The sequence below is a fragment of the Halichoeres trimaculatus genome, unplaced genomic scaffold (genome assembly GCF_033239565.1).
Source record: "Halichoeres trimaculatus isolate MK-OKI-2021-1 unplaced genomic scaffold, fHalTri1.1 fHalTri1_scaffold_18, whole genome shotgun sequence".
Lineage (NCBI taxonomy): Eukaryota > Metazoa > Chordata > Actinopteri > Labriformes > Labridae > Halichoeres > Halichoeres trimaculatus.
In genome coordinates this window covers 5,801,351-5,822,310 of record NW_027437196.1, presented here as the reverse complement: position 1 = coordinate 5,822,310, position 20,960 = coordinate 5,801,351, and the positions used below count along the sequence as shown (strand labels likewise).

Genomic DNA, 20,960 nt, shown 5'->3' with positions numbered 1-20,960 from the left:
GAGTCCCGCTGGAAACCTAAATCTTCCCCCTTTGAGATGGCTGACGGCTTCTCTCTCTTACTCTGCTTCGTGCTTCTTTTTCATTTTAGACGGACATGCTGCCAAGTTGATTGTTGTCCCCCACAGTGCTAACCACATGTGACGTTTATTTAGTCATAGTGAAGTGAAGAGGATGAATGATTGTGTCGAAGAAGAGGACAGAGAGAAGTCCCCCCTGTCCAGCTGTCTGTCTATGAAGAGTGACCAGTCTAAAAATTGGAATCCACAGTTCAGTAAAGAACCAGGTCCCCCAGATTCACGGTAAGTGAACTAGTTTTCATTCAGCAGTCTCTCAAGCATTAGCAATGAGCTAGAGCTGGTTTGTTTCTAGACTTACCACTGTGTCACACATGCTGAAGTTGCGCAAACACATACTTAGGGATGAGTATGGATAAGATTTTATTGATACTAATGCTCTTATCAGTTATCCTTATGATTTGAGTCTTAATTGATTCTCTTATCAATTCCTCCTGTGAGTTTTTGCTTTACAGATTTTCTGTGTAAACCTTTAATTGAGATATCATAGACTGTATATAGAGTACACAGCGTGGCTCTGCCATTTGTCATTGTACGGTTTTGAAGCCAAAATACCGCCGTCTCAGGCGCCACCATTGTAGCAGTTTGGAGCCAGAGTCTGCGCAGTAGAGACGATGAGGGATTCTGGGAGAATCTGAGTGGAGCTGGGTGACAAAAATAATATATATTTTCTTCTTTTGAGAGTCTAATCACTTCTTAACTCTACCTCCCGACATATTTTATGATCCCTGAAAAAAATACACAAGAACAGCAGCTGTCAATCATCGTTGAATGTTACATAAAGCCTCATTTTTAACCTCTTATAGCTAATGAAAACACAACTTTTCAGAAAAAAAGAGGACTTGAATACAAGACAGCCAAATAGTATCTTCAAATCACCAGGGGGAGCAGTTTTTTGTGGAGACCTCACTTCGACCTCCGACCTATCAAAAACATTTAACTTGTTATATATCTTCTATGGATATTGGATATATTGGATATTGGAAACGGATATTGCAAAATTTGCGCTAGCTTGATGATGATTGATATAACTTTGGTTTTACTACAGAATTTCTACTTTCAACACAAACATATCACAGTTACTCTTTGTAAACAATATTGACATTTCAAATGTCAAAATACTAACAGGAAAAAAGAAGAAGAGGTAAGCGCAGGCTAATGGCTAACTTCAGCATAACTATGGCAAGCTCAATGTTCTTTCTAACAACTCAAAGCATTGCTATTACCACTTTGAGACACTAGATGGCCTATTTCAGTCAATAACATAAAAAACAGTACAACAGATTCAAGTTTCGTGCAATTTTACATATTTCTTTTTATTTACGTCCAGAGACATCAATGACCAGTGTCATATTTATTTACTTATAAACCCAATAAATGTTGTTGATACAGAAAATCTGTAAATCATACTTTTTGTACAGAGAAAACTCACAGGAGGAATTGATAAAGGAATCCATAAAGAATGAAATCACAAGTGTAATTGAGGAGGGAATTGGTATCAATGAAATTTTATCAATACTCATCCCTTTACACAACTAACGTCACCTAAGTTTATTAAGAATAGACTGTGTCAGCTGAAGTTGATCAGTGTCAAAATATCTGATCTTCAAAAGCGGTGTAGATTACTGTAACTGTTTCTGGTTTCAGAGTAAAAGAGAGATTAGACTCCAGCTGTTCTTTAAGTCACGATGTCCTGGAGGATCCAGTCTCTAGCAGCTGTGGGGAGAAAACTGGGACGATATCAGGTCTGCAGACAGACAGTCAAACCAGCTCCATAACAGGTGAGACCATACATCTGTCGTCTGATGCAGAGTTGTCATTCTTTGCAGTAAATTTAACCCTGTATGACTTCGTCACAGATTTTTAGCTGATTCATTCTGTCAGATGTCTCATGTTTATCCTCTCTTTCAGCTGATGGCAGTCTACAGGAGGTAATAGATGAACATAGGATCAGTCTGAGAGAGAAATGTGAACGCGTGAATGAAGGAACTGATGAAACAGGAAGTAGAACCTTCAAAGGGATCTACACTGAGCTCTACATCACAGAGGGCCTCAGTGAAGAGGTGAACACACAACATGAGGTGAGACAGCTCGAGACAACTTCCAAGATGGAGACCCTCCAAGACAAACCGATCCAGTGCCAGGACATCTTCAAACCTTCACCTGACCAACAGAAACTCATCAGAGTGGTTCTGACAAACGGTGTTGCTGGTGTTGGAAAAACTTTCTCAGTGCAGAAGTTCACTCTGGACTGGGCAGAGGGCTCTGAAAACCAAGACCTCAGTCTGGTGGTTCTGCTTTCATTCAGGGAGCTGAACCTGATCAGAGATGAGCGCTACAGTCTCCTCAGTCTGCTCCATGTTTTCCATCCAACATTACAGAAGCTGACAGCAGAGACGCTGGCTGTCTGTAAACTTTTGTTCATCTTTGACGGTCTGGACGAAAGCAGACCGTCTTTGAATTTCAACAACAAGACGATCATGTCTGACGTCACACAGAGGTCATCGATAAACGTGCTGTTAACAAACCTCATCAGGGGGAATCTGCTTCCCTCAGCTCTTATCTGGATAACATCTCGACCTGCAGCAGCCAATCAGATCCCTCCTTCATGTGTGGACAGGGTAACAGAAGTCCGAGGCTTCACTGACGCCCAGAAGGAGGAGTACTTCAGGAGGAGGTTCAGGGATGAAGATCTGTCCAACAGAATCATCTCACACATCAAGATGTCCAGGAGCCTCCACATCATGTGTCAGATCCCAGTCTTCTGCTGGATCACTGCTACGGTCCTGGAGCACATGATGAGCACAGAGCAGAGAGGAGAGCTGCCCAAGACCCTGACTGACCTGTACTCACACTTCCTGCTGATCCAGACCAAGAGAAAAATGAAGAAGTACCATGAAGGACAAGACATGAGTCCTCAGGAGCTGATGGAGGCTGATGGAGAAGGTCTCCTGAAGCTGGGCAGACTGGCGTTTGAAAACCTGGAGAAAGGAAACATCATGTTCTACCAAGAAGACCTGGAGCGCTGTGGTCTGGATGTAACAGAGGCCTTGGTGTACTCAGGAGTTTGTACAGAGATCTTCAAAAGAGAGAGTGTGATCTTCCAGAAAACAGTCTACAGCTTTGTTCATCTGAGCGTTCAGGAGTTTCTGGCTGCTGTCTACATGTTCCACTGCTTCACTCACAGGAACACAGCTGTACTGGAGGCTTTCCTAGGGAACTACAAATACGCTGATCCAAAATCAAAGTCTTTCAAAGAAAGGTTTTTGAGTTTCTTAGGGGCCAGTTTTAGCCTTGGTCCATCCCTGGATGTCTTCCTGAAGAGAGTCATGGAGAAATCCCTTGTCAGTAGAAACGGCCACCTGGACCTCTTGGTTCGCTTCCTTCATGGACTTTCTCTGGAGTCCAACCAGAGACTCTTGGGAGGCCTGCTGGGTTGCATGGACAACAGTCCAAAGTTGATCCAAAGAGTCATAAACAACCTGAAGGAGATAAACACAGATAAGATCTCTCCTGACAGAAGCATCAACATCTTCCACTGTCTGATGGAGATGAACGACCACTCAGTCCATCGAGAGATCCAAGAGTTCCTGAAGTCAGAGAACAGATCACAGAGACTCTCTGAGATCCAGTGCTCTGCTCTGGGTGACATTCTGCAGATGTCGGAGGAGGTCCTGGATGAGTTGGACCCAAAAATGTACAACACATCAGATCAGGGGCGACTAAGGCTGATTCCAGCTGTGAGGAACTGCAGGAAGGCGATGTAAGTCAAGATTCTGACATATACGAATGTATCTATAAAGCATCCACTTGGTGTGCAAGACACATTGATTAGAGTTTGTGAAATGTCAGCAATGTACTCTGATGTTTGTAACAGCAATAATAATATAGTTTCACACAATTTTATTTATTAAGAAACTGCTAACTACAGTCATAACGTCACTTTTCCTCCTTTGCGTGTCATTCTAGTTTTTGTAAGCTGGCTTGTTAAGGAAACAGACTCCCTCTAAACAATGTCAAATCTTTGACTTATTAAATTGAGATAGGTTACGTTAAAATAAGAAACTTTTTCATGATATTTATGTTGTTACAGATTTTCACACTGTGTAACTTCGGAGACTCACTGTGAAGTTGTGGCCTCAGCTCTGAAGTCCAGCCCCTCCCATCTGAGATGTTTGGACCTAAGCTTCAATGAGCTTCAGGATTCAGGAGTTAAGTTTCTGTCTGCGGGGCTGGAGAGTCCAAACTGCAGACTGGAGATTCTGAGGTCAAAACTATTTTTAATTCTGTTTTTAGATTAGTGAGATGTTAAAATGTTGTTGTCTGATGTATTCACAAAGACAAGGTTCACCATTTTCTCTAAAGCTTCTCTGTTTATTCTTTTTTTTACAGATTAAGTGACTGCAGTTTGTCTGAGTTTAGCTGTGCTTCTCTGGCCTCAGCTCTGAAGTCCAACCCTTCCTACTTGAGGGAGCTGGAATTGAATAACAACAAGCTAGACGTTTCAGGAGTGAAGTGTCTGTCCAGTTTTCTGGAGAGTCCACACTGCAGACTGGAGAACCTGGGGTTTGTTCTCTTGCTCTCTGCTCCTGTCGTAGATTTATGAAGCCTGATAGTGATTTGAACTTTCCCTTTGCCAATTTGTTTCATTCCTCTTGTCGTAGCTAAAAAATAGATTGAACAAAGCATCAACACCAAATACATTAGCGTGTCTCCTTTCACACATAACCAAAATAGGACATTGCCCTAAACAACACAACTCTTCTTTCCCATAAGAAAGATATATCGTGAAGAACAAACTTGTTTGTAGGGTTAAACTTGCACTAAAACTCACCAAAATCCACTTGCATAAGTCAGACCTGTTGAAAATGTGAACATTCATGGGTTTTGTGCACCCTCAGCTCCTAAAAAACCTTTTTAAACATCATACTTTCAACATTTTTAGCATTGTTTTCCCATTAAAAAAAAAATACTGAGATGTTCCATCGCCATGGAAACCACACAGCTTATGGTGTTATAAGGGATAAAAGAAAACCAACAATCACCATTTCAACATTCCATCATTTTTTTGCAAGGAAATGCAGGTCCTTCTAGTTGTTATTCTCATTCTCTACTCTCTTTTTTTCACAGATTGTGGAACTGCAGTTTGACAGAGATCAGCTGTTCTTCTTTGGCCTTGGCTCTGAAGTCCAACCCCTCCCATCTGAGAGATCTTTGGCTGAATTTTAACAAGCTGCAAGATTCAGGAGTGAAGTCACTGTGTGATTATTTGGAAAGTCCAAACTGCAGATTGGAGAATCTGGGGTGAGGCAGTTGGTGATACATAGCTGAAGTCATGAGGCTGATGTTATATTTTTTCTCTTGATTATGGTCTTTCAGTCATTTCCTCCATGAAGTAGGTTGAGCCCTGGGAAAGATCTTAAAAATAGGCCCCTACACACAAGTTCTTTTTATATTAGACTTTGTTTCATGCATTTTTTTCATGTACTCTTTATCTAGACTGAGGGATTGTGGATTATCAGAGGTCAGTTGTGCTTCTCTGGCCTCAGCACTGAACTCCAACCCCTCCCATCTGAGATATCTGTGGCTTAGCAACAACAATCTGCAGGATTCAGGAGTGAAGCTTCTGTGTGATTATCTGAAGAGTACAGACTGTAAACTCGACACTTTGAGGTAAGACAGCTTGTTTCTGTCTCTGATAGCATTGATGTAATGGGTTGGAAAGTTTCCCCTTTTAGTTTCAAAAATTTGAAGCAGGAATACTAATTTCTAAAATTTCTTAATTTCATCTTTTTGTTTTTAGTTTCAGGGTTTGCAGTTTGTCCAAGACCAGCTGTGCTTCTCTGGCCTCAGCCCTGAGGTCTAACCCATCTCATCTCAGAGAACTGGACATTGGTGCAAACAACCTGCAGGACTCAGACATGGAGCTGCTGTGTGATCTCCAGAAGAGCCCCAACTATAGACTGCAAACTCTGAGGTCAGTAAAGAGTTGAAATAAATCCATGCTGGTATTTACAGCGTTGCATCACACATCTATGAAGTGGTGAGAGATAATGTTTCTTATACATCTACCTAGTTTTTGAGAAAGCCAAGTGAGATAAAGCCTCTAATTTGTATGTTTTTTAGGGAGTGGGGTTCATAAAAGACTATTTTACAGCTTGTATATCACTATTTCATGTAATGGAATGACCTGTTACAAGCGCCCAGAGAGCACACATTGAACTAACACGCTTGTTATATAACGGGGTGGCCTTCCTTGACACAGGAAGGCCACATGACGCCAAAAACGGTCAAATCCAATAACATTAAATTGCGTTTTAGATGGAACTCGTAGCATTTTGTCCAATAACCAAAACTTTTGAAAACGCTCCCCAGAGTGGAGAATTTTCAAAACGCTCCTCCATCCAGCCTCGTATAAACACAGAGCAGAGTGTTTCATGGCGAAGGTTGCGCGCACAGCCACAACTTCCAGTTAAGCCATTCCGGTCCTGTTGGTGGCAGTAATGCGCCTCAAGGTTGGATTGCCAACCGTCTCACACAATAAAACGGCAGAAAAACAAAGAACACCTGCAACAATGATGGCTGATTTCCGAGTAGCATATTTACACGCATATATCCACATCGCCAACTACTGGCCTGGCATGGCCACTACATTGTTGTGACTTGTCCTCTTGAAGTCGTATGAACGCGGATCATTTTCACGCCATCCTCATGTAAACGTGGGTGGCTTTTGGAAACGCAAAGGAAGAATCTTTGCATGAGTCTCCGTGTAAACATGGCCACAGTCTTGGCCAATCACAGGTGAGCAGTGTCATGACAGCAGCCTCATCTGATTGGTTAATCATTCTTGGGGTTTTTTCACCAAAGGACGCCAACTTGGCTTGGCTTCCTTGAGGACAACAGTGTGCAATATCATATTTTCACCACTTATTTGCCAAATAGCATTTAGGAGGGCGCTGTTTTACGCATCATAAAATGCTCATTAAGTAGAGGAGAGAAATGAGGAAGAAGAAGAATTTTTACAGCTACTATACTGTATGGCAGAATACAAGATATTGCTTTCTGTCATACAGTGCATTGTAGCAAAGATTTACATGGTTTTGGATACGCTTTCACCGGAGGGGTTTGTCACAGATAAAATGTTTTTGCATATTGTGAATCTGCTTCAGTCAAACTCTTTTTTTTTTTTTTTTTCTCTGGCAAAAAGTTTCATCTCAGGATGTAAACGCTGTCTTTTTTTACCATCAGCTGGCTGTGACTTCTGTCAGAGTGATCACAGAGGATCGTCTCCCTCCTGGAGGTGGAAGCAGCAGCTGGGACGTAAGAGACTGAAAGACCGATCACAACAGGTGAAGGTGATGGGGACTCTCAGTGATGAAGACCAACTTCACTCTCAGACTAAAGACCTGGACCTGATGCTTTGTCTTCCTCCACTTTACTTTCCTTCACAGATTTGGTTTGTGTAGGATGACGAGATCATAAATTAAAGTCCTAGTTTTGATTTTTTGCCAATTGCCACTCAGAGTATGTGGAATAGTGTGATTTATTTAATCCCACATATCTTTACAGCAGAAGATGGTGCCACATGTGACACATTATTTTTTAATGATATTACAAAACCAGTCAAAAACTTTCCACCAACAGGGATAAAAGTCTGGATTCTGCTGAGGCTTTACTTATGCTCGATGTTTTAAAGGTCTCATTTTCCTGCTAATTCGTCTGCCAGTCCAATATTTTTTCTCAAGTGTATTAATCTTGGTTTTATTTTTGTTATTTTATTAATTTGTGGATTCTTTTTAATTAAATGCATTTTGTTTTTATGATATTCTTTTCTCTCATTTTAATTGCTGCTGGTGGAACCATGGTTCCTTTGGGTCGTGTTTTAGGGTTTTCAAAGTTTATGAATTCTCTTGTTCATGTTGTTTTCTAAGTAGATTTTTTTTATCTCGCTGTAAACAAATCTACCTATGGATGCAAATAAAGTCAACCTCATTAAGCAAAAATCTAACACTCCTTGAACCACTAAAAAAGTCTGTTGGTGATTAAACACTTTGTTCAGGATTAACAAACAACAATTTGGTTTGCACGAACATTTTTAAAAGTTTCAAACTTTGTTTAAATTTTGAACAAATAATTGAAAAAAGAAAAAAAAAAAACAGAAAATTTTGATTTTTAGCAGGATGAGATCCCTGACACTTCTTCAAAATCATCACAACCTCAAGAGTTTAACTTTTTCATAAACACTGACGGTTTCAAATCGGCCTTCGGTTCGAGAATATTACAGTTCATTTTTTGTCTGTTTGTTCAGCTGTCTTAAAGAAACAGAAATATGAGCATGAAGGAATTTAAACGCCTTTAAACACCCTTGTGATTGTATTAATGAACCAAACAAAACAGAAGGGACACAAAACAAGTTCTGGATAAAAAAAAAGAGGTAAAATAGAAATACATGAACCAGAATCTGTTAAGTGATGACAACAAATGAGATGTGATTTTTCTAAATTGGAACGTTCTCAATTAAATCATATTTCTATCTTCAAATGTTACAATAGATCATCAAGATCAAAAGTACAATCTTACCGAGTTGAAAGCCCCAAACATCCTTGACAGAGAAAAGTGGAGCAACATCCTGTCCTGCAATCCAGGCACCGACAGCATAGCTAGTGGGAGTTTCTCTAGCATGCTGATCAAACCAAACTTGTCTTTTTATTAAGTTATTTTTGGGACTTTTCATGCCTTTAATGATAAAGGAGAGGACAGTGGATAAAGTAGGAAAGAGGGCGAGAGTGGAGAACGACGTGCAGGTAACGGGCCCAACGGTGAACCTCATGGGGCGCAACCTAAACCGCTAGACCATCTGCGCCCCTTAACTTGTCTTTGAGCCGAGTACACTACCAGTCAAAAGTTTTCCAGTTTTTATTTACGTAGAATTCAAGAAGTTTAAGTCCAATGAGTCATTAGAGGTGGCACAAAAACAAGTGGTGAGAAATCAAATTATTTTAAATAATAAACATTTTATGGTTGTACGAAAAGGCTCTTCAACAACTTAACCCTGTTCTGTAGCAATCCGACAAAGTTAAAAAATTCCAAACTTTGAGCCCATGTCGTAGCCACACTGAAAAAAAAATTATACAAATTATATAATGATTATTGATCTTTATCGTGTGTAGTATACGCAAGCCAAGTTTGGAATTGATGTGAGAAAAAACCTAGGACTAGTTTGTTCAAATACATAGCCTAGAAATTGCAAAATTACGATGTTTAGGTCCAAATAGCGAAGTTTGTGTTTGGAAATCACGATAGTCGTAAGAGACTTTTTTGTAGGGCTGGGCATGATTGTTATACACACTACATTTCAGGGCTGTAGCTCAAAGTAGCCCAAGGGGCTGCAGTTTTTAGCCCCTAGGGGGCGCTATGAAGCATTAATTTTTGGGCAAGCAGTGGAATCATACATTTTTCACCAGGATTGAATTTTGGGGCTAGGTGCGTCTCCTTTTTTTCAAGTGAAAGGCACGCAGTTTGGGGTTAAAGGCGCACACAGAAGAAGAAAGATAATGGCAAGGGGTTCAATAGGGCTTCGGGGTCAGGCCCTAATTAGACTAAAGCAGCCAAAATGGTCAACTTTGGCGGTCTTTTATGGCCACACCCATTGACGTAGCAAAAATCCATTTGTAACTTTTCATTGTCATTGCATGTAGTATACTCAAGCCACGCTTGGAGTTGAACAGATTAAAAACCTAGGAAGTGTTCCATGTAATACGTAGGCTAGAAATCTTCAAAAACCAGTGTTTATGTCCAAATAAGGAACTTCCTGTTCGGAATTGACTATGGTCATGATAGACTTTTTCGTAAACTGATCAAGCCTTGAAAGTTGGTGTTACCAATTCCTCCATGTTTCCCAAATTTTCTAGATTCTTTCCAACCCTCTATGTGTGTAAAAGTAGAGCTGAATACATCGTGGACCCTCACCACAGATCCTCATGGGTTAGCATCACTGAACTGTATTGTTCCACAGAAAGTCGTGTAATGCTCTAAAAAAGAAAAAAAAAAGACAACTCAAAGGGAAATAGAGACGGATAATCAGGACATTTACAGAAACAAGTCTTTCCTCCAGAAAAATTAAGTCGAGGAAAGTCAAACGAGAGTTTCCTTCAACATCAAAAGACTTCCATCAGAATAATGAAAATCAGGCTTGACTGGGTCCTTAAAAACACCACCCATGGGCTACTGAAGGCAGGATGGTGTAAAAACACATTTTTAGCTTAAATCAGTTTGTGAAACTTTGCAGAAAAAGGAAAGTTCCTCTAAAATACAGTTAAGAAGGAAGAAAACACAAAGTGTACAGCAAGTAATCAAAGTTTATTTTCTGCACATTTAAAAGCAAATAAAGAAAAAGTTTCTATCAGTGAACGACAGCCCGTCATCTTAGAAAACAAACATCAGCTCAGCGCTGTGGATCTGTGACAGGAACACAGAGCTCTAAATATCAACACTCTGCAGGTCCTACGCTTCAAATAAAGCCCAGAGCCTGCAGAGTGAGTCAGTGCTGCCCCCTAGTGGTAAGACAAAATAAAAAACAGTGTATTTAACCCCCGTCTGTTGCTCAAATAAATTAGCTCAGTAATTTTGCCGTCATCGTCCATCAGCCAGTATTTACACCAGTGCTTCGGCCAGGTCAACATTTTTACAGTCAAAAGGAAAAAATCCACTAAATTCATCTTCAGGGTCATTGATTTTCTGATTCTGATGAGAAGTTAGAGAGAAGAAAGAAATGTTTTAACAAAAGAAGTAAAATCGGACACATTGAGGATTTGTTTCGCTTCACAGAGGAGTAAAAATCTGATCTGAATGTTTTCTCTCAGCACGAACACAGAGGGATGTTTTCCTTCAATGAGGAATTTACCTGAAGAAAAACACTCCTGAGGTCTTAAAAAAGTATCTCAACCAAAAACATGCAACAAATAAGAGTCACAGCACTGGCATTAAAGGAAAATAAAACAGCTTTCAAAACATTTTGTTACAGGTGAAAAGTTATTTTTAAATTGAGAAATATGTTTTTAAGAAAAGAAAATCCAAACTTCATGATGGAGTGGAAAATAAAAGAAAAAAAAAACAACAAACCAAACATTTGCAGTTGAGAGAAAAACGTCACCTGAAGAAATGAAGAAAAATGAAGGAATCCGGGAACAGTTAAAGCAGAACTATTTTAGAAGATTAAATTCATAATTTATTTACTTTCTTAAGTCTTTTGGGATTTCACTTTAAAAAAAAAAAAAAGATTTCTACGACCGTCTTAAAGTTGGACGGGCATTTTATGAGCAACATTACGACTTTATCTTTGATATCTCTAAATTTTTACCATCTTTGATGTGGCCGTGATATTTAAGAGCTCATAAAACTGTGAGAGAAAACTATTTAGATCAGATTTTATCATCAAACTCATGTTTTTGTTCCTTACTCATCTTGTTTGTTTACAAATCTTTCAGCTTAAAAAAGGTGACGGTTCCCCTCGCCCCATAAATGATTTGACAGAACCAAGAAATCCGCCTGTTGCTTGCTCTAACCTCTGCTGACCGTTTTTTTGCGTTTCAAAAATTGTGAAAATGTCTTTTAGTTTCACATTAATGTCTTCAAACTGTTCAAACTACAAACAAAACCACTTCACTGTCACGTTTCAGGAGTCTTAAATGATTTCATTTTTCTGCATAGCGACTAAAAACTGATCCTTAAAGAGTTGTTTGTCATCCTTAAAACGATGAACACCTTGCATCATTTTACACAACTTCAAGCACTTTAATGCTGATTTCTCTACTGCATCAAAAACATTTTAGGATCTTGCGTTAATCCAGTGTGTTTTTACGAGCTCTTTCTGTAAGATTAAATTTTCTGGTGTTTGAAAACTGCCTCAGTCTGCAGAGGTTTGTTCAGGCACAAAGATCTCAAAACGTTGGGCTCTACTACGTTTATCAGGACGGCGACACACAGACGTGACAGATGGAGTGTGTGAAGCAACAACAGCAGACACCAGAATCAGAAAAGTCTTAAATTTAGTGCAGAGTGAAAAATCCAAACACAAAAACTGCATCTGTTACCGTTTAGATAAAGTTTAGGATGTCTGAAAAACAGTCAAAAATCAAATGGTTTTATTTCCTCTTCTCGTCTCAGCCCTGCCTCAGAGCGGGAGGTAATAAACAAAGACACAATCAAAACTGTCCCCGAAAAAAAAAAAATCCAATCAGCAGTTTGAAGGCAAACGTGATGTCAAAGAAAAGCAACAACCTGTGTAGAAAACGTCCTCACCTGCTGTAAAACCCACACACCTGTGTTCAGATCATCCTTTACGCTTCTCCCTGTGGCAGCTTCAGAGTGTTACTGCTACCTGCCTGTGTCTGTGTCTGTGTGTGTGTGTGTGTGTGTGTGTGTGTTCAACAGTTTTTAAGCTGAAAGTCGAGAGCCAGCCACAGCTGAGCTTGGCACTGGTTAAAGTTCTTCAGTAAAGGGGGCGGAGTTTCGCCCAGCGTGGCGCTCACAGCCCTCTTCCTCCTCCTTCTCCAGGCGGATGAAGATCTGTTGCCGTGGCGTCACGCGCCCGTCACTCGTCCGAGCCGGCCGAGCGCTTCTGGCTTCTTTTGCGTGGAGATCTCTTTGGAGATGCTTTGTCTGGAAGACGAAACGGCGAATGTGAGGGGCGGATTCAAACAAACAGCCAAACACAATAAGGCGGCATGAAACGTTTGTTTTCCTTCTCTCAGCTTAAAGGGAAAATCTGCTTTGACAACTTTCAGACAAGTAAAGACAACAGGTCGAACATCCAAACTGGGATATGTTAGCCACCTTCTGAAATTAAACACTCATTTTAAATTTGACGCTGGTACGATTTTCTAAAAAGTTTGTACAAGAAAGAAAACAGTGAAAAGTTGTGTAACGTTGCAAACATCTTCACACTAATGAGGTGAATTATCAACAGGTTAGTCACATGACTGGGTTTGAAAAGGATGCAGCAAATAGTTCAACAGTTTCACTCTAAAGATTCAGAGAATCTAGAGAAACCTCTGAACAAAAGTGACCAGGGGGTTAAAAACAGGCACGACTCTGTAGTGGAAGTCACCGCATGGGCTCACGATCACATCTCTATAGGTTCAGACTGAACCTGGCAAAGAGGAATCCAGGATAATGAAAAGTGGAGGCTTCCCTGGATCTGAGACCGTTTAAGACGGACTGAGGGGAAATAGAAAACAGAATCTGACTTCTCTTTGGAAACCATGGACGTCTTTAGACAGGTTTCTGAAACTAGGACTCAAAATGTGTCTGAACAACATTAAGGTAAAAACTAGGGCTGGGACGATATACTGTTCTTGTGATTCGATTCTGTTACCATTTTGAGGGGGCTGATTTGATTTAAAGGTCCCATACGATGCAAAAATCACTTTATTAAGTCTTTCAGTAAAATTTGTGGGTCTTTGTCTTTCCTCCCAGCCCACAAAATGTGATATTTAATGACAAAACCTGTACTTAGTAGAGCTTGTGACTGTAAAATCCTGACCTAAAACGAGCTGTTTGGATTTGGGGGATTTGCCGATGTCAGTGGTTCCCTTTTTTACTAATCACCCCCTCCCCTCCCTGTCACTGCTCTGTTTTTGGCTGTAAACAGCCACATAATGGCTGGAAATGTGAGTGTTTTAAATGCTGTGTGTTGTGGAGCAGATGTAAGAGCTTTTCCTCAGTGCCCCCCCCGTCTCTGTGTTAGCTTCAGGATGCTAACTTTAGCTGCGGTTAGCCTGTTGTTTTAGCCCGCAATGTTACGGTAAACGAGCTTCGCTGTTTTCTAAACATTGTGCACTCGGAGCTCATGGCGCCGCTCTCAGTGATGCTGAAGAGTGGGGCGGTATCAGCGGTGGCTCATTTACACATGAAGGCCACGCCCACTAAATCAGAGCGTTCTGTGCCCCTCAAAGAAAGGAGAAAGTGGAGTCAACTCTCCAGAGAGTACTGCGCATGTGCGGAGGGGCAAACGTGAACAAAGTCTTCGTCAGTTCAGAGATCAGTACAGCCACACAGCGCTGTCTGGAGTGACACAGACTGTAGCAGAGGACCAACCCGGAGCGGACCATGATAGAGTATTGGTGAAAAACATGAGTTTTTGGACGATTAATGCAGTTTTAGGAGCTGCGCTGTCTATGCCCCGATGGATCCCATTATACCGACGTGCGCCGCACGATTTTGGATCTAAATATCTCCCGAAGCACTGCTTGGATCAGGAAAGCCTTCTGGGTGAGTATTTTGTTCTACTTCATTCTATAAACAATGCAAAAGCTGTATAAACCGAACTTATCCTTTAAGACTTTGTTAAGTCACCACAGTGATTGGATGCAACATTTACGTGTATGTCCCTTTAAGACAAGATCTGATGTGTAGGTCATTTCAGAGGCTGTCAGAACCCCGGTGGTAAAAAGAAAAAAGTTGGACAAACTTTCTACTTCCTCCACCTGTATTACAGCGAATCACAGCACATTTCATTGGTCACATGTCTACAAAATGATGACACCGCCTGAAATGACCTGCACACAGCATACGGCCTTGTTGTATCAGGTCTGAATGAGATAAAATAACCTGGTGGAGGTTTTTGATCTCCAGTCTGCAGGATGGGACTGTTCTCTGTTTACACCTTTACCTGAACCTTCACATTGAGGAAGCTCAATGCACAGATTAAAGATTACACATGTCAGAGAACAAACACATCATCAGCACACACACACACAAACACAAACACAGAGCTGAAGCAGACCTCACCTCTGCGACTCTGCACTGAAGACGCAGGAAAACATGACAGCGAGGAAGGCAGAGAGGGAAGAGAAGAGAAGAGAGTGAGCGTCATGCACAGTGGAGGTTAAAGTTAAACCAGGAGCAGGAGAAGCAAGAAGAGATCAGCTGATCCAGAGAGACGACAAACGACCAGAGACGAGCCGAGAGCTGACAAAACCTGTTTGATCTCAGGATGTGAACATGAAATCCTGAAAGATCAAAGATTATTTCCTCAAATCCACACTCTGATGTTAATGTATAACATTACTTCAGGTTTACACCTTTGGACTTCTGAAGGACCAAAATCTAAAAAACATCCAAACAGAATCTGAAGTGAAAATTCAAAGTTTTCTCCATAAGAGGCCTTTAACACATAATTTTCTCTAACTGGAGGATTTTTTTTCACGTTACAGAAAACATGATGCTACTGAAGAAAACACAGCAGGTGAAGAATCTAGTCAGCGAGTGCTCTGTTAGAAAAACAGGTGCAGAAACAGAAGCAGACAAGTTCAGGTGAGGTGTGTGTGTGTGTGCGTGATTTATACGTACTGATCTGGTTGAGCGTTTCCTGAGGGATCCAGCTCAGGTCGACGTCGTTGTGGCTCGCGGTTCCCATTTCCACCTTTGGAGCAGGACGCCTCCTCTGCACACACACACAAAAAAACACATATAAAAATCAAGCGTGTTAAATCAGTGCTACAGATTTCTGTCCACAGCAGACTAGGCGCCGCCCTGTTGGCTATGACTGCCTTTTGCAGCAGCTCTCTCTTCTTTGTCCGTTTCTTGTAATATTTTCGTCTCGTTTTTCGTAATCTTTGTATTAGGAGTGGATCATTACTTTGTATGGCTCATTTGTTGGTCATGGATACCAAACTTTTTGTGTCTTCAGTGATATTTTTACTACTTTTTCTCCTGTGTTTGTCTGGAGATCCTACATGTAATCATGGCTGCATTGTTTACTTGTGAACTCAGCTGTTAGCAGCCTGTAGCATGTCATTGCTAACTGGTGCAAGGCCGGATGTTTCCCCACAAGGTGAGGAGAAGGAGGTGAGGACGACGTGCTGGTTCTCAGGTGTGAGCTAAAAAGTGACAACATCGACCTGTCCTTCCATCCATCATTATTGGGAACGTAAGATCTATCTCCAATAATATGGACGAGCTAGCTGTGCTAACCCAGCAACAGAGGGAATACCAGAAGGCAGAGTAGCATCATACTATTCACAGACATGGCTAACAGAGCTAACATCAGACGCCAGCGCCACGTTGGAAGAGCTTCACCTGCTGTGAGCAGACAGGATCCAGGAGACAGAGACTGAACAGACTGCTGAAGAAGCTCAGTCCTGGACCCTGTGGAGGTGGAGACTGGCTGACTGGACAATGATGGACAAGCTGTTAGCATCTGTTTTCTTATGGACCTTTTTGCACTTTTTATACACTTCCTTACTTTTGTTTTCTTGATTGCTGCTGTGACTTTAATTTCGTTGCACTTGTTACAATGACAATAAAGTTCTGTTCTATTCTAATCTGACATCAGACATCTTTACATCTTTTTTCCCCGATGGATAAAAGTATTCCACATTCTTGTCGAACTGCCAGATTAAATCCTTAAAGATGTTCAGGTTTTGAAAAACTAGTTTAAAATAATTTTAAAAAGTGAATTTTTATACATTTTTCAGTGCAAACCACCTATAAATTGGCTCATTTAGGACAAACAGCAAAAGAAAGACGAGACACTGCTGGAAGACAAGAAAACTCTCATAGTCCTGCGTGAAAATAATTTACAGTACGATAATAAATCAATCTATAAATTGATTTTTTAAATCTGGAAATAAAACGCTGAGTTTAGGCTACTTCTTCCCTTTATGGCTGGATAAAACATTGTCTTCGTCTCACCTTTCTGGACTCCAGCAGCTGGTGAAGACCGACAATGACCAGCAGCCCGAGACCGGACAGGAAGACGTACATGAAGATCCTGAGAGAAGGATGAACAGAGGTAAGAAAGAGATACAGAGGAGGATTGATAATATTTTAACAATCCAGGTGATGCAAACACTCACGTCTCTCCATCCAATCCGTCCTCTTTCTCTGTGATGGTGACCGTCTGGTTGAAAACTGCGTCCTGGAAGATGTTTCCCTGCAGCAAGGAGGAGGAGGAAGGGAAGAATAATAGAAGAAAATGTCAAGAGTGAAAGAAGAAGAAAGAAAAATCTTCATGTTTCTGTCTCTGATCATTGAACCCTGCACTCAACCCAAAAGGAAAAGACTCCTTACATTGCCGTCTTTGTAGTTCAGGTTGATGACGAGTCCAAACGGCCGCCCTCCCATCGGCTCAGCAGGGATGAAGGAGTACTCGAAGGTGGCCTGTCTGCCTGCTGGAACCGAGATGCCGAGCTGGAGAGCCGTGAAGTTCTGGATGTAGAACTGATAATCCTGAAAAAGCCACAAAAAAAAGAAGAAGAAGAAACGTTAGCTCTCGATCAGCTCATTTACAATCTGAGCTCCACTTCAGAGAGGCGTTTCATTTCATACCTGAGGGTAACGGAAAGAAGCGTCCAGAGACTCGACGATGAAGTTCTCTGATCCCTTGTTGGAGAAGCCGAGCAGGAACTTGACGATGTTGTTTGCTGGGAAGTCTAAAGAGGAAAATCTTCATCTTAAACTTTTATTTTAGGACATCCTTCACTCATTCGTCTGACAGTGTGCAGAGAAAGTTACCTTCTCCTTTGACGAACAGGATGGTGGTGTCAGCGTTTGGGGAAGCTTTCACCTCACCGACCAGCGCTTCTTCTTCTTCATCTTCTTTTTCTTCCGTCTGGAGACAAGAACGAGTTAAAGTCAGAGGAAACCACAGACATCTGTAGATTCAAAGAGTTGGGACGTTTATCTGAGTCGATTATTTCCCTCACCAACTCTGCTGTTTCGTCGTCTTCAACTTCTGCCTCATCATCTTCATCCTCTGCTGTCACATCATCCACCACATCTTCATCCACAGCCTCTGCCTCCTCATCCTCTGTGAGGTCCTGGGCGCTCACCATTGGTCCTTTGGTACCAGAAAATGAGACATTATCATCACAGGATTAAAAATAAACACAGTGTCCTCAGTTTACCCTGTGAGGAACTATGTAGGGAGAGCTTTTCATAAATATGTATGAACAAAAACAACTTCTAGACAACGATTTTCTTTATTTGTATTTTACATGCTTAAGGAGGTTCTGGGAGATTTTACATAAAGGTTCAATAAAGGATAAAAACCTGAACTTTCTACATTCTCAACCTCCTCTTCCATCCTTTCTTGGAGTGTGGACATTATGCTACACAAAAATAACAAGCTGACACTGAAATCTACACATCCAGCAGCTCTATAAAGTGCTCCCTACGATTACAGTGAATAGGCCTGTCACGATAATCAATAAATCGATTAACCGAACGATAAATAAAAACGTCCTCTGTAAGTTTGCCAGCCTCGATAAACTGACACGTGCATGTTTGTTTTCCTCCTCTCTTTCGACCAAAGAGGCTGAATGAGAAGATGGCTCACTACGTTTATCTTTCCTAACATCGGGGTGCATAGGTTCTATAGCGGATTTAGCAGATTTATAGCGGAGTGAGCATCTGTCAAAAATGCGATCTTTGGGGTGAAGACGGGGCTGCTCGAGCGCACACACGGAGAGAGCTGAAGCGAGCGTCCTGAGGGGTAAGGAGGAAACACACGCTAATATGAGCGATGGCACGAAAGATACGGTTCTTAAGCCACCTGCCACAGTCCCAGTGTGGGAATATTTTGTTTTTTATCAGAATGAACAAAGTGTGAGCTCATGAACACCAACGAGCTGATATGTCGCATTTGTTTGAAAATAGTGGCGACGAAGAAGAAGAAGGGGAGGTGCAGCGGAGCCTTGTTCTTTGACAATCTGCTCTTACTGAGGCTTTTGGTCTACAAAGTAAATAGAAATAAAAGCGCCAAATGGTGGGTGCTCAAAGACAGCTACATTGCCAAAGAAATGCAGCTCTTCAATACGGTTGAAAGCCAGAAATGCTAAAAATGTTTGACAAACAGTGCGGATTGACTGGGAAAAAGTACATGTTACAAACAATTCAGGAAATGTATAAACTCCCTTTTACTTAGGCTATAGTTTTTGTTGTTGTTGTTGTTTTGGAGTTTCGTTTTTTCTTTAGAGACAGGGTCTATGTTTTATTGTTTTTGCTTAGTATTAATTATTTTCATTGACATGTATTTTTTTCTAAAAGAGAGTCCATTGCATATTCATTGTATTTTTTTCTCTTTCTTGTTTGTTAAATTTATTATAATTTTTGTTTATTTTATTTTATTTAAAAGATCCTGACCTTTTAATTACAGTTAAATACTCTTAAGAAATTAAAGTTTCTTGCTTTTGATATGGTGTACTCACTTTATTATCCCATTTATCATAATTACATCAATGAAAAAATGGAAAAAAAATCAAAATATTGAAAATAATATTGTTTATCGGCAATAATATTTTGGAAAATTATCGTCTAGCAAAATTTGTTATCGTGACAGGCCTAGGCATCGGTATTGACAAAATGTTGACAGACACAAAGACAAATCATTTGCAGCAAATAACCAGACAAAAAGCCGACCCAGTGCACAGAAGGTAAATTTAAAGCTGAAACTGCCTGAAAACTTTACATGCATTTGCATGTGACAACACAGAATCAAAGCTTACAAAACATACACCCACATGCAAAGATCCTAAATATCAAAAACAAGATAACACTATATTGTACATAAGTTAAGGTGTGCACTAATAATTCAATCCATGTCTTTCTGTATATTTTTGTCTTGGGCATTGACTTTAAATCTTTGTACTTTAGAAATAAAGATTACTCTTAGGTCTACAACCTCAAAGGCTCAATCACAGCAAAGGTAATCACAGCTCTCTGTCTTCCACACACACACACACAGACACACACCCCTCCATTCATACAGATTATTACAGTCATTGTCACTGCTTTGAAACAAACAGCTCTAACTCATGAGAAAATCACTGAATCGAACAAAGTTAGCTGCTCATTAGCTTCAAAGTCAACCATTAATAAAACTACTGTTTGAGCCGTTAGCTGTCAGAGCTTTGAATGCGACATAAACCCTTAAACTGCAACTTTACCAAATTATATTCACTACTGGCAATTATAAATGAAGCGAGTTATTGTTTAGGCTTCATTTTAGTAAGTTTAACTTTGTTTTTATCTGGAACACAGGTAGCCATCATGTCAACCTAGCCACCTAGCCTCTGTGCTAACTGCTAACACACAGTAAGGACACGTCAGTCTAAGTAGTCAGGTCAGCTGTTAATACAAGAAAAGCTCTGCAACGAATTTAAAAACGATTAAACATTCATATAAAGACACTCTCTGCAGGCGGACAATGCATAATTCGATGAAAAAATGAAGCACTGTTTCATTTTGATGTCCACATTTAGTCCCAGTTAGCACATGTCAAACGGAGCACGGCCTTCCTCTTTTCACTAGCTCAGCAGCTAACAGCTACTTTAACACACTCCCTTCTCCTTAAACTGATGTGAGGAGTTAAAACACAAACCGACCTTTGACCAGGAGAGTCGCCGGGAAGGCTAGCAGCGCTAGCAGCAGCAGTTTAGGTAGAAATTTCAGCATTTTGAAGTGGAAATCAGTGCGTTTTCATTCAGTGTCTGTCAGACAGCCAGGCTGTGAGCGCTGCCGTGCCGCTTCCGTTACGATTACAAGGACGCATGCGCAAGAGAAGTGAATCGATAGGTGTTGTGGTGGAGTTTGTTACCCTCTGAATTTGTGTCCCCACAAGCGCTTTCCAACAGAGAATTTTTAAAAACACTGCATACAGAAAAAAAGGTAAATAAAATATATTTTACTCTATTAGTTTAAAACCAGATAACTTAAAAATAGATCACACTTAAAGCTTGTGCAACAAATAAATAAATAAATAAATACATAAATAAATAAATAAATAATTATACTAATTTAAAAGTTAGACTAAATGGTTGTCTTATTTTAAAAAATGTTGAAATGAAGGTCGAACGTTTTTACTTTTCTTTCCTCTTTAAAAT

The 20,960-nt window shown here is 40.6% G+C and overlaps 1 protein-coding gene and 1 pseudogene across 1 annotated transcript; one reads left to right on the top strand and one right to left on the bottom strand.

The window, feature by feature from the left end:
• Positions 1-7,562, top strand: part of LOC141807828 (uncharacterized) — a 32,082-nt pseudogene extending 24,520 nt beyond the window's left edge.
• A 2,869-nt stretch (positions 7,563-10,431) lies between these two features.
• On the bottom strand, positions 10,432-20,637 carry ssr1 (signal sequence receptor, alpha). Its single transcript, XM_074693444.1, has 9 exons — positions 20,463-20,637; positions 17,784-17,917; positions 17,593-17,689; positions 17,407-17,510; positions 17,149-17,307; positions 16,935-17,011; positions 16,771-16,849; positions 15,427-15,520; positions 10,432-12,735 (listed from the first exon to the last, which is right to left on the bottom strand). The coding sequence occupies exons 1-9, from the start codon at positions 20,530-20,532 to the stop codon at positions 12,668-12,670; spliced, it is 882 nt and encodes a 293-aa protein (XP_074549545.1). The 5' UTR covers positions 20,533-20,637; the 3' UTR covers positions 10,432-12,667.
• Positions 20,638-20,960: the final 323 nt, after the last annotated feature.

Excerpts from the sequence above, each read along its gene's own strand:
- ssr1 (XM_074693444.1), bottom strand. The coding sequence starts at position 20,532 with ATGCTGAAATTTCTACCTAAACTGCTGCTGCTAGCGCTGCTAGCCTTC. Across the intron at positions 17,308-17,406 it reads CTTCTTTCCGTTACCCTCAG|GATTATCAGTTCTACATCCA; the intron begins GTATGAAATGAA and ends TGGCTTTTTCAG. Across the intron at positions 12,736-15,426 it reads GGAAACGCTCAACCAGATCA|ACAAAGCATCTCCAAAGAGA; the intron begins GTACGTATAAAT and ends TTCGTCTTCCAG.